The 14,225-nt window shown below is 38.2% G+C and overlaps 1 protein-coding gene across 1 annotated transcript in view; it reads right to left on the bottom strand.

The window, feature by feature from the left end:
- Positions 1–414: 414 nt before the first annotated feature.
- LOC101860502 (methionine synthase) overlaps positions 415–14,225 on the bottom strand; it is a gene marked incomplete in the record, with an annotated part of 33,771 nt that continues 19,960 nt past the window's right edge. The window contains 12 exon segments of the mRNA XM_005100914.3: positions 415–4,149; positions 4,675–4,875; positions 5,972–6,140; positions 6,951–7,087; positions 7,716–7,897; positions 8,828–8,983; positions 9,504–9,579; positions 9,803–9,901; positions 11,990–12,071; positions 12,517–12,637; positions 12,819–12,886; positions 13,717–13,820. Coding sequence (XP_005100971.2) covers positions 4,063–4,149; positions 4,675–4,875; positions 5,972–6,140; positions 6,951–7,087; positions 7,716–7,897; positions 8,828–8,983; positions 9,504–9,579; positions 9,803–9,901; positions 11,990–12,071; positions 12,517–12,637; positions 12,819–12,886; positions 13,717–13,820 — 1,482 coding nt within the window.

Below are 14,225 nucleotides of genomic sequence, written 5' to 3'. Positions count from 1 at the left end.
CCGCGGACCCGAGGTTGTGTCCTTGGGAAAGGCACTTTACACGAATTTTCCTCACTTCACCACTTCACCAGGGTGGAAATGGGTACAAGGCCATAGACAGCGAAAGACCTTGTCAGTATGTTTGTGTTTTAGAACCTATAAACGGTTGCTTGCACTGTATGATTCCCAGGAAGTTGAGTTTGTTTCAGAATGCTCTCAGGTCTGCTGGGGTAATAGTATAGATTGTGAAGCGCATAGAGCTTGCTGTTGAACGGGGAATTGCGCTATACAAATGCTATCTATTATTATAATTATTTCCAGAATAAAGCCCTTTATTAGTAACTATATTAATGTCACAATTTCACTTAAGTAAAGGGATTTTATCTCTAAATCATTCAAAGACATGTTACTAGGAACAAAACAAGATACATGGTATTCAATTTGCTAATCACAATCTTTATTCACATGAAGCATTAACGTTTATAACAAATTTGTGTATTTATCAAAAGTCCTCAACTTTGATGGAAAAAATACAGTCATACATGTGTGCACGTAAAGTAATAATTCCTAGATGTGTCGTTCAGTCGGAAGCGTAGGTAGAAAGTGTTTAATGTCATGGCAAATTGTCTAAATGAAAAGACTCTGTTATTACGTTTTTGATCAGCTTAAGTCTGTCATCCAGATCCAAGCAGTGGGCCCTAGTACCTGATCATGTGTTAAGCTCAAGGTCGATGCTAACGTTTGTGGTTTGACCAAACAACAAAGATTCAAGATGACGAATGTGAGAAGTAGCCTCATTCAAGCAAAATAAATACATGATTGCATACTAACACTTGTGCTGTAGATTATTTTTTTTAAAAGAAGAGAGATATATATACATCATGTAGAGAGAGAGAGAGAGAGACTGGCAGTCAAAGAGCGACCTTATAGGCCTACATAAATTTAAGACAATCAAATAAAAAAATTGAAGAAAGGAAAAATTGATGGTGGAACAGCAAAACAGCATAGTTTTCACTGTAAGAGACATGTTTGAAACCAGTTGCAAAAAGTAATGCACATTTAGTCAGATAAACACAGGGAGGCTTGATTTTGAAATGGTAGTGGTCGTTTTTCGGGGCGTGGGGTGTGGAGGGGGGTTGATTTTACAGTTGGAGAGAGGGGGGAATATTTTCAACCTAAATTACTCAGTGAATCAGGTCAGACTGCATAAAAACTTCCACAAACCAGAAACAGTAAATAATACATAATTTGGTGCAGACACCCCCCCCCCCCCCCAAGTTCTACTTCAAAATCAAGCTTTTCTCCTCCCATACACTACCCATCCCCCTTTTGAAACTACCGCTACCACCTTTTTTACTGGTGCATACACATGGCTTTTGACATATTTATATACATACTGACACCTCAAAAACAAGTTATAAATTATTTTTCCTCAAGCAATGCAGAGTGCTGATCATTTACAATGCCAAGAACTGAATATTTTAATTCTCATGCACAGCCACAATTTTCCCAGCAGCAAAACCAAACAAACACTAATAAAAGCTTATTCATTATGATAAAGAAGTTAAAAATCAAGGTTCACAAACACAGAGATTCCAAATGTTTTTCCAAATCATGTTAGCTACCGTGGGCACTTCGGAATGAACAAAGTGACAACGCACAAAAAAAAATAAATTCAAATGAAAATATGAGCCTGCTTGCATCTTCACAAAAAAAAAAAAAAAAGTAGACCTCACATTGAATATACATGAATGAAAGCCTTACTGAACATACGTTATGTTCACACACAAAAAGTTTATGACATCCGCATGGTAATGTATGCATAAGCACACACACACCTGTTAAAGGAGAACTCCTTTGAACAAAGCATTTTTCCTCTTGACAGTTCTCCAGCAGGAAGCACTGGAAACCTTTCCTGTTAGAATTTGCAGAGGCTACATTGCCAGCATACATTATGTTTACCTGCAAACAATGTAAAGGAAGTCGATGAACATGACTTCACGCGATGGTTGAAAATATCATTATTTACTCATCGGACGAATATACTACAAGCCAAATTGGTGACGCACTGACAAAATACATGCACAAGATGTAAACGGATCAAATGCAAATGTTTGCACTAAGAGGGACATAGTAATAATAACTGTATAACAGTCATTGTGTACAAAAAAATTTCACGCGAAAATATGTAGAAATAAAGACGATGTGCTACAAAATATTTAAAAACAAATAATACTTCTTAATTGTCCAGTTTCATATCATATGAAATTAACAAGAAGGTCTGCTTATGAAAAAAACGACAACTATACTAGATCTAGACTTTCTTCCTGTATGCTTTTTCTGAATATTTAAAAATAAAAAGTTAAAAAAATTCAGATGCATGTGATAGAAACTTTATGAAACAATATTCATGCTATGTCTTCTGCAACTACCTTCAGAAAAACAGTCTATTTTAATAATACATGTATTAGGGAATTATTATTTGAAGAAAAAAAAGGGAACCGAGGCTTTCCTTTACTCAGGGTCGAAGTATGAGAGATTCCATAATTAAGTGGGTTTATTAAAAAAAGGCTGTAATGGTGTAGGAGCAGCCATTTCTCTCCACATCGAAATATAAAAATGACTGTTGAGGGAAGCTCATGAGGTGTTATACAATTTAATTCCCAAATACACCTCATAAGTTTGTGGCGAATGGATGCAGTCACTGATTCCTTTCCCTGGCAAATCATACATTACTCTCCTTGTCAACCAAACAGAATGAAAGAGAGAAAAGCCATACAGTTCTGTTGATTGCACATTTCAAGATTTTAATGTAATGTCCTTTAAAGACAATTTTTAACATTGTACAGAAGTGTTCAGGCCCAAACTCTGATCTATTTGGATATTTATTATAGAGGCATACTGAAAAAAAAAAAAGCCTTCCCTTTTCCCACCCCCACTTTGACAAGCCTGGAGCTTTAATAAAAACAAAATGGTAGTAAAATTAACATGGCAAATAAGTACAAAGCACAGAAGTAAGTAAACTTCTGTTCCAGCATTAAAAATCAACAAATCAAAACATGTCTTTAACATGACCCCAACCTCCCCCCCCCCTTCCAATTCAATACAATGTGACAACTCTTTCTCACACTTAAGGCTCCCTCCAAACAAGAAGTCTTTATTAACACTCACAGGTAAAAAACAAATGCCCAGCAATAACTGTAACTGTTCATCATGTTTAAAAGTTTCACTTCCATAGAAAAAGTTTCCTTTCACTCCTTGACTCTCTTCATAATACAGCACTGCTGTTTTCACCATTCACAAAAAGCTAAAAAAAAACAACAATTTAACACGGATATAGATCAAACACAGAAGACTCAAAATCCCACCTTCGTCGAACTGTGCCTGAATTCCATTTTTTTCTGCTTCTCTATCTTTGTAAGATATCGCTCAAACTAACTATGAATCCTTCAAACTACCGAGCCCGGTCCCGACGAATTCGAGCTATCCATGTTATACTGTACACTGTGAAATGCGTCTACATGCAACCAAGAACTTCGATAAACTCTTTCTGTATCCCTCCGACAGGCAGTTGGTCCAGATAGTATGAAAAAACCTCAGAAGCAGAGTGGCACTTGAAACCTCTGACATCTTCATAAATTACAGACAACAAGGGGGAAATATTCATAAAACTCATTTCCAGATTTTCTCATCAAAAGAAGTCAAGTACTCGTCAACAAGAAAATATACAGTGAGCCAAGGGCATACACATGAAGATCAAACTTGACTCTTGACTTTTCTGGACTCCCAATATGGACTGAGAGTGTTGGTGTACTTGGTCAACTGACTATGGCACAGTTTATACATATGGAATCTTTTTGAACTTTGGTGCTGAAGTGAAAAATATATTACTTTTTAGCCATGTTATTTAGATCACATTTTCGGAGAAAATTTTTTTTACCAATGAAAAAAATCCCCGTGATATATGTGAAACACATAAAAATATGAAATAATGCATCTCACAACATTATTTAAAAATTCCTGAGGTATGTTGGTATCACTTTCAGACAGAAAAATACTAATTTTAAACAAGTATCAAAACAATTAGTCAGTCTCATAGGCAAGGGTGGAATTCAACCATTTCTCCATAGTCTTCAGATCCATATTCTTCCTCTTTGAATAGTCAGTCACCTGTGGGAACAGAAAAAAAGAATAATACATATGAAATTCATTTAATAAATATTATAAATATTTTAAGATCGATCGATTCATTGTACATGCAAGTAATAGTAATTACTCTTTTCAACCACAGAAGTAAGGTGAAAACTACAACTACAACATTTGCTGCAGGTATGACATTTTTATCTTTTAAAAATAGCAAGGTATCCTTTATTATTGAAAGGAAAACCAACAAAAGAAAAAAAGAAGAGGGATAATTCCAGTCCACTCCAGCTATGGTGCTGTTACTAGGTATTCCAAACCATATGTGTTCTTAATTTATTTTTTTTAATAAGCCAGGATAGACTACACAATCCAAGGTTGGTCATAAGCTTCTACCAAACACAAAACATCTTTTTTAGTTACCATGAGATGACACTATTTCACTGCTGACAACACAATTAACGTAATCACACCCGAGCTGCTACCAGGACAATGGGGGGAAAAAGAGAACCAGAATCCTGAATAAAACTTGACCAGCATTTGGCCAGCCCTTACCTGATCTTTCCCAAGTTTGTCAGTGGCAAAGTATGTACACTGAGGGTTGGCCAGATAAATGCCTGAGACAGATGACGCTGGGCTCATGGCCAGGGAGTCTGTCAGTGTGATGCCCACCTCCTCAGGGTGCATAAGTTCCCACATTGCGCGCTTTTCTGTGTGGTCCGGCTGGCTAGGGTAACCTGCTGCAGGTCGAATTCCCTACAAAAGAGAGGTTAAAATCTCTCAATCTTGCTTCAAGAAGAACAAAAATTTTTGTTTTTGTTTCAAAACCTTCTTCATATTTACTGAAAAGTAAAATATTTTGTTGTTGTTGTTTAAAAAAAAATACATGTAGGTATAAAGTTCATAAAGTCTAATGAGAGTGCAAGTGAAATGTTTATAATTGTAATATTATAATATATTTAATTCTCAACTTATTTGCTTGGAAACTTTTAAATCCTGCATGCCCTGCCCCTTATGCCAACAGACAAGTTTTCAGGTTTTAGTTCAGTATAGGGCCTTGATGGCTAGGCCTACTGTAGTTCAGTATAAGGCCTTGATGGCTGGGCCTACTGTAGTTCAGTATAGGGCCTTGATGGCTGGGCCTACTGTATGGCAGTATGTGGCTCCACAGACCTGAGTGTAACTCATTACAAAGAGCAAAGTCAAGCTTATCACCACTGAGCAAATCTAGAGGGAAAAAAAATATGAACTGTGATGTGTTTACATCCCTGCTGATATTTTTACATGACAAGAACGCTTATTCCCCCCAAGACAGGCATGCATGAGGCCACACATTTGCTGGCCATCCATCTGACACCTCTCGACCCAGACACATGTTAAGACATACTTCTTGCGTACATGAACAACAAAAGTGTGGGAGTTAAAAATAACCTCTGATCGGTTGGCATGTGATGGCCATGTGTCTCTGAAAAAGGTCAATGGTAATGTACAGTGTGTGAATGTGTGATACCGGTATGCAACTGTAAAGTGTAATGATCCACAGGGCAGAATGATCGACTTGAAATAACCTAGGCTAGAGGGATAAGATTCATTGCAGGGGGAAAATGCCTAAAACTATATCAAAGAGGGCTGATTGCCCTACAAGCAACTTCAGTGAATCTGAGTTTGCTTATTTACATGTTATTATGTACAAGATTCTGTTGATTAAACCCCCCCCCCGAAAAACAAGAAGGAATCCTTCCCTTTTTGTCGTACACAGGTTTTCGCTGAAACTGGGCTTTCTTTGAATCAGACTTTGTAGTATCTGAATTTCACTGAATCTTATTTTGCGTCAGCCCTACAAGTGAGTTACCTGGTATTTGATTTTATGCAAGTCCTCTGCATCAAGTTTCTCTTCATTGGAGTAGCCCCAGTACTCTCGTCTCACCCTCTCGTGCAGGTATTCCGCAAAGGCCTCAGCCAAGCGGTCAGCGATGGCCTTGACCATTATGCTGTTGTAGTCATCAAACTGGTCCTCGTACCTGATGAGGTAAGAATGTCAGAGGAACTGATGTTATGGAAATGTACAGAAAGAAAAAGTAAAATTTATGCCGAAACAGCACCCTGTCAGTTTCGGTTTCTTTGTATTTACACTATTTACCGACTAGCGAACATTCTCAGTTGCTTTAATTCAGTAATTGTGTCTCTTGATCAATTGGTGAAGCCTTTGATGGTTTTTGGGTGAGGTGAGTTACAATGGTTACTTTTTAGATCTGGCATGGTGTTTAAAGATTTTAAGTTAAACTTTGACATCGTCCAGTCTCTAAATGAAAAACTGTTCTTGTCTATGGGTTCTAAATTGAATAAGGCATACCAGATAGTTGCAAAAATGACTTAAAATACTTTAAACTCAATTATTCTGTTAAAAAGGGTACAAACACTCATCTTTTACGCTGCCTCATGCACTTCCTCAACCAGTATCACAAGTCATTGCGAGTTTACTTTTGTCCATATTTCAAATAACCATACAAACAAAAGTTGTACACCTATTGAAAAGCTGTGTCATCTAAAAAGTGAGTACTTTGAATTGTTATCTGACAATGAATATTCTAAAACATCCTTAAAATGCTGGTAGCCGGGGTTAAATTGGGATTTCAACCCCTGGCTGTCAGAGAGCTAATATTATGTGGGTACATAAAAAAAAGGAAATGCCCCCACCCAAGAAAAAAACAACAACAAAAACAACCCAACAAAAAACCCCCCAAAAACCCAACCCAACCCACACAGAAACAAAATTAGCAACAACAAAAAAGAATAAGCCAGCTGTAATGATTTCCCACAATAAAACTTACTCTTTGCAAAATGCCTCTGTGCCCAGACCAGCGGTGCAGGCAAAGATTCCTATGTAGTCTGTGACGCCACTTTCCTTGGAGGCGAGGAAGTCCGACTGACACAAGTAAGCAGAGTTGTCAGCTGCGTCTTTCAGAGCCTAAAAACCAGAAAAAAGAATCAGTTACATTTCACATGCTTTGGATTAAGCAGGATTACATTTCAACTAAATATAAACAAGGTAAGTAATCAGGAGGCTTATCAGAAGGAGCTGAGTGGTGCCGTTTGAAACCTGCCTGAAAACAACAGTCCAAGTAAAGAATCTAGTCTTATCTCCTGATGACCTGGTCTTACGCAGGGAGCAGTGCATTTTTACACACACTTTCTTAAATCTCTCTCCTATCATACATTTAAAATATACTCAACGTGATTTGTCCCACAGCACATATGATACTTGAAAAAACATAATAATACACCCAACAAATCAAGACAGATTACCATGCGCCACAGTGAAAAGCCCTTTTTGAGCTAGGATCAAGATAGACAATAGATAAGACACATCTTTATTGTCCAGATCCTGACACATTGGTTTGGTGTCTCACCACGTACACACATACACCCACACATACACACCCAGATTAACAAGTCTTGCTTAAAAATCACACTGTACTGAGTACTCACAGAAATGATGTAATCATTTGACACTATTCAACAGTCTTTGGAAACCTGTGCTCATTAACCAGTAAGCCCTAATAGATGTTGTACCATATAATATCTCACTATCACACCTGCTGTCTAAGGCCAAACAATGTTGCAATCGTTTCTCCATTCTCATTGTAGACTTCAATGTCGTCTTCCACACTGTTGGCCGGGTAGAAAGCTATTGTGCCAGATGCTCGTAATTTCTTTTCTTTGATGGTCTTCTCAATCATCTTCTGGGCATCATCGAACACTTTTTTTGCCTCCGATCCTGGAATAATGAAGAATGAATGGTTTTGAAGAGCGGCACTTATCATCTTTTTTCGAAACAGGAAAAAAACAGCAACAATCAAACAACCCCCCCCCCCAAAAAAAACAAACAAAAAAAGCAGCAGCACAGGGAAGTTTTGATGATCCTGTGGCGCAGTTGTTAAAAAAAGTCTACACTGTCTAACAGACGTCAACTTCATCTCTCCCTTCGCTCAACACCCCTCTCCCCCCTCCCCTCAATCTTTGAAAGGAAAAAAGTAGAATGCTTTGGAAACTCTTAACACCTTGCCCCTACAGGACGCCGATCGGTGACGGTAAGAAGTCGTCCCTTTTCGCCATGGGTGGATAGTGTTAAAGCAACCCAAGATCAGTGACATTTTCCAGCCTGAGTCTTTAACACTTTTAGACTATCAGAAACAAAGTGACAAATTTAGCAACCCCTGTCATCACCAGAGGTGTGTGTGTGTGTGTTTGTGTGTATGTGTGTGTGTGTGTGCATGCATGCGTGTCTGTGATAAACCATTAAATATTATACCACAGAATATCTGCACTTAATAATCATCACCGTCATTAATACAAGCTACTCAGTGATTTTCCGATGTATGAGAAAAACATTATTTTGTAGGTCCATTCAATGACTATTCCTGTGTATGTAAGTGTGTGTATCAGAGAGAGAAAGAGAGGAAGAGAGAGAGAGAAAGAGAGGAAGAGAGAGAGGGAGAGAGAGAGAGAGAGAGAGAGAGAGAGAGAGAGAGAGAGAGTGTATATTGGCGAGTGTATGCGGGTGTATGCATCTACCATGCAGAAAATTTCTCTTTGTGGAAATCAATAAATTGTTATCTTATCTATCTTTGTGTTGGTTTTGAAAAAATATAAAAGCCTTGGTAACGTAAGAGTTTCTCCGAGTATCATCCGAATATTCTCCACTCACCAACTTCCTTGTCATTGAAGATCTTGGGGTATCCACGGTTTGGATACTTCCCTCTCAGCTGCCAGACATTGAAAAATGGCTTCCAGTCAATGTAGGGTATCAGGATATTCAGATCAAAGTCTTCAAATTTTTTCACACCAATGAATGTTGGTTTCACTGAAAATGATACATAATATAGGACGTAAGACTTGAGAGTTAAAAACAAATCTAGTGAAGTATTGGCACACTTTTAAAATTAAATGGATGTTTTTCACTCCACCCCTCGTGTGGTAAATGTGTATTTTTTACTCCATCCCTCGTGTGGTAAAGGTGTATTTTTTACTCCATCCCTCGTGTGGTAAATGTGTGTTTTTCATTCCATCCCACAAGTGGTAAATGCATGTGTTTCACTTTATCCCACATGTGGTAAAGGCATGTTTTTCCCTCTATCCCTCGTGTGGTAAGGGCATGTTTTTCCCTCTATCCCTCGTGTGGTAAGGGCATGTTTTTCCCTCGATCCCTCGTGTGGTAAGGGCATGTTTTTCCCTCTATCCCTCGTGTGGTAAATGCATGTTTTTCACCACATCACACATTTGGTCTGTCCATCTCCAAACATAACCATGTTTTTGAAGCTTACTTCGGTGTAAGAACACTCTTACTTTTTTTTTGGGTCCAGAGCAAGGTACAAAGTGTTTACCTGGTGCTGGAGTAGAGGTCCAGTCAATGACCAACTTCTTTTCTCTGGCCTTCTCCAAAGGCAGGTATTTCCTGTCCTGAAAAAGGAAAAAACAACTCAATACACAAAACGATTTCTAACTTCATTTTCTTCCAAAATAATACATGTAACCACTGTAAACTAAAGTAAGATGTAGGTACAGATATCTAAGAAATTTGAAAAAAAAGAGAAGCAAAGAAAATACAAAACCTGAACTCATTAAAAGATATAGTTGGTCTCACTGACATTTCAGTAACAAAGAAAAAAAAAAGCCAACCAACCTTGAGGGAGTCATAGTGCTCCTCTCTGATTTCTTCATATTCCTCCGCAGTCTCATCTAGGAACTCATCTTTTGTATTTTCATCCAAGAGGGCTGAAAGCTGAAACACAGAACAACACAACGGGTTTTCACAAGAACACGGAATTTTATAAGAACACAGAACAACACAATGGGTTTTATAAGAACACAGAATAACACAATGGGTTTTATAAGAACACAGAACAACACAATGGGTTTTATAAGAACACAGAACAACACAGTGGGTTTTATAAGAACACAGCATATCAGAATCAATTACTTTTGACATGACTAAACTGTAAAAATTCTATCACAATTAAAAATAATAATCTCTCTCAAATTCAAGCTATATGTGGAGAGAAACTGTCAGTACTGTGTACAGCACCAGAAGATGGGTTAACCTGATGGGTCATGAAAAGGCAAGATTGAGAACAACCAGTTGAAATAACATTATGAAAGTTAGCATAACAGTATATGTATGTTGTTGTTATTATCGATCCAGCAACATCTGGGCTCTTGCCCTTCTGTCCAATGCCATGTAGTGATAGGCGCAGGTTTGCTGCAGTTGCTGTAATGTTCCGTAGAGTGTGTTGTCGAAGTTAGGTCTCGGAGGGAGAAGGGTAGCTCTGATGTCATTTAGGGCTGTACAGTCGAAAGGGTGATGTTCCACTGTCTCATATGCATAGTCACACAAAGCACACATTGGGGGAAGTTCTGGTTTTATTCTGTTCAAGTGAAAGTTGAGCTGTATATGTTCTGTTCGTAGGCGGAAGATCGTGGTCTGTTTCTTTCTCTGTAGGTGGTTGATATTGTCATTTCGTTTTGTTGTAGTCATATGTTTGAAAACTGCTCTGTCTGTCTTTCCCAAGGCCCATCTGCTCATCCAATCTTGTTTGCTGTTGCTTTTAATGATTTGTTTTGCAGTGTTGTATGAAGTTGGAATGTTGGGTTGTTCCTGTCTAGATCCCCTTTTGGCGAGTGTGTCTGCTCTGTCATTTCCAGGTATGTTTGCGTGTCCGGGAATCCACTGCATCACCAGGTTGACGCCACAGAATGTTATCAGATGATGGGAGCCAAACAGTATGTGTGTGAAGTCTTCGTTTAGACGGTGATCATTTTCTATAACTTACAAGACTGAGGTGAGTCAGTGAAGATCACTATACTCTGTGTTTTGTTTGGATGAGTGTCAAAAACTGTGCGGAGATGGTATAGTGCTGTTTCAATTGCTATCATTTCTGCGTCGTAGTTGTTGCATGTCTCTCCACAGGCTGCAGAGATCTCATTGGAACTTCCATCTGGGTATTGTATTAGTATTCCATATCCGGCTTTGGTTGTGCCTTTGAATGCTGAGCCGTCTGTATAGACGTGTATCCAGTCATCTGAATAGCTGTCGATTGTTTGATGTGATGCAAGCATCAACTTCACTGGGTCTGAAGATTTTGTGCTATTGTCTCTGAGAGAAGTTTTAATGATTGGTTTTTCCATAGAAATGTGGGGAGGGATGTTTTGGTTGACTCTTTTGGTTTCTCTTCTGTTTTGTGGTAGATGGTGGCTCTCCATTAGTTCTGTGATACGATGCATGACTGATTTTTGTTGAAGTCGTTTCTTTGGTTTCCATGTTTCTACTAATTTCCTGTTTGGGTGGTTGGGGCACATTCTTTTGGTTCTTTCATGAAGCTCCAAAACTGCTTTATCTCTGCGTATTCCCAGGGGTTCAACATTTGATAGAATTTCATATGCGGCAGTAGGTGTAGATCTCATGCCACCATTTATGAAACGAAAGGCATTATTTTGGACCTTGTCAAGGGTATTGCAAGTAGTTGCACTACACATAGTGAGTAGGCTATTGCTGTATTCCAGGGAAGATCGGACATAACCAAGGTATAGAGCTCTCAGAGTTTGTTTGTCTGATCCCCATGAACTGCTCGCGAGTTTCTTTAAAAGTTGGAGTCTTCTTTTCGCCTTGTTCTTTATGCTCTCCACTTGGCTTTTCATTGTTAGAACAGTATAAGTATAAACTTAAAGATTTCTAACTCACCCACCCACACATCTGCTTGTCTTTAAAAAACCCAAAACAACTCAACTTGCTGACTTTTAGGCCACACCATCCAGCAAAGAATGGGACACACAAGAAATTTTCCTTTCATCAAAACAAACTAGCAATACTAACCACTACGACTGATTTTGAAGCATCCAAGACATGAACCACTGGAGCAGAATGCCGAGGGGCAATCTTCACAGCTGTGTGCTGCCTGAGGAAATGATGAAAAAATGTGTTACTACAAAAGATCTTAAGTTGATCATCTTTTATACAAAATAAAAAAAATTTGTGATGTCACATTTTGATATTTAGAGAAATTGAAAACTTCAGTTTCAGACTCACTGAGCTGTCTACTGTATCACATCATTATTTATTCCTTTACCTCAACATTTTCAACCATAGCAGTGTTCAATACTTTTAATACTTTTAACAATATCAATACCAAAATTATATGTATCTGAAATGGGCATCATGAGCCCTTCATTTAGGGTTTTTTTTTTTACATTTTAAAAAGTGTCACCTCACCAAGACCAAACAAAGCTTACTAAAAACACTGAATTACACATACAAATAAAATATCCCCTACATAAGAGAAATGAAAACATGACCTCAAAAAAAAAAAAATCTCAAATATCATAGCCCTCAGCAAAACTTACTTTGATGTTGTGGCTCCTCCAATCAAGACGGGAAGTTTCATGCCAATACGGTTCATTTCTTTGACATTGTAGATCATCTCATCCAAGGAAGGAGTGATCAAACCAGACATACCAATGAAATCTGGGGGCGGAACAAGACGAGACAAACAAATGTAAAATCCTTTCAAAGACAATATAATTTATATTTTCATGTGTAAAGAACATAGATTTGTCACTGACCAGCAAGTATATTGAAAAATATGTTTTTTTTTCAGAACCAGGGTATATTGCTGAGGTTCACTTCATCTCTTAAGCACACATACCTGCTTTCTCCTTGATGGCTGACTCAATGATCTTTTCGCAAGAAGTCATCACACCAAGATCAATAACCCTGAAGAAATCAATGAAGATTCATACATCAAGGAATGGTTTAAGAATAAAGTGTTTGAGCGAGAAAAAAACTTTATTTCTTGAAAATATGTGAAAAGTTACCAAAATATTTACAATGTTCCCTGAAAAAGAAGCTCCTTCTGGGAATCTACCTTTCCTTTCATTGAGACTTTAGTAACTTAATTACTGAACTTTGTCCCCATTCACAGCACTCTACCATTAATGACAGTTTGCACATACATAAAGCAATATTTTTCTGAAACTACATTCATTTTTCGTTTTAACTTTTGTTTTGGGAATTTGTTTAGTATTTTTAAAATGTGTTTTTTAAAGGCTTGTATTCACGGGAGGTGGGTTCCTTCCCCTTGCTTTGGATCTAACAATGGACTTCAAGTCCAGAGTGTTAAAAACGTTAACGGATTTGGTTTTCAAATATCCGAGAACTTTTTACTGTGCACTTCAAAATAAGGCAGCTGTTCTTTTCTTCTGGAATACTGTCAGCCTCAGGGCAGGTCAAGGGGTTAATAGTACAGGTGATTTATCCCCAAAGACCATCGTAATGTATCATGTTGCGTAGTCGCTGGTTTTTACACATGCAGGCCTACTTGCTGGCCCATGTCTAAAAAACCGGCAGACCTAGGTCTGTTGAGGGTAAAAAAACGGCGGGGCTGGCATATGCCGGCGAACTTTCACCCATGGTTTAGCCCATATTATCATACCGGGTCAACATACATAAGATCTGTAAATGGTATGTCAGTAACTGGACCAGTAGTCACTAATGTGACACTAGCTATAAATGACGAATCATCTTAACTCCACGGTCTCACTTACTTAAAGTTGTTACATCCCAACACCACACCCACAATGTTTTTGCCAATGTCGTGAACGTCTCCCTTGACGGTGGCCAGTACAACTGTGCCTTGGTAGCTGGGTTCCTATAGTGTCAGAGCATCAGGGATAAAAGTTGAAAAAAAAGTATGAATGTCAATCATTTATTGAAGAAAAACAGCCCCCCCCCAACAACTGAAAAATTATACTTTGTCAGAGAGCAAGAGATAAAGTAAAATTATGACTGACAATGATTTAAACACCAGAGTAGGACAACGACAAAGGCAAAGATATTCAAGAGAGTGTAGAAGAATCAGCAAATCTTGTGTTTGGTCCTTGAACTGAATTACTGCAGATGTCTTTAGAGTAAATATGACAGAAGAGTCAGGAATAAATTACAAGTAAGTTCTTGTTTGAATGTTTGATAGGAATGGTGTATGCGTGCGTGTGTGTGTGTGTGTGTGTGTGAGTGTGTGTGCGTGTGTGTGTGTGTGTGTGTGTGTGTGTGTGTG

The sequence above is a fragment of the Aplysia californica genome, unplaced genomic scaffold (genome assembly GCF_000002075.1).
Source record: "Aplysia californica isolate F4 #8 unplaced genomic scaffold, AplCal3.0 scaffold00264, whole genome shotgun sequence".
NCBI classification, from domain to species: domain Eukaryota; kingdom Metazoa; phylum Mollusca; class Gastropoda; order Aplysiida; family Aplysiidae; genus Aplysia; species Aplysia californica.
The sequence above is the reverse complement of the archived record's forward strand: the minus strand, read 5'-3'. Positions and strand labels throughout refer to the sequence as shown.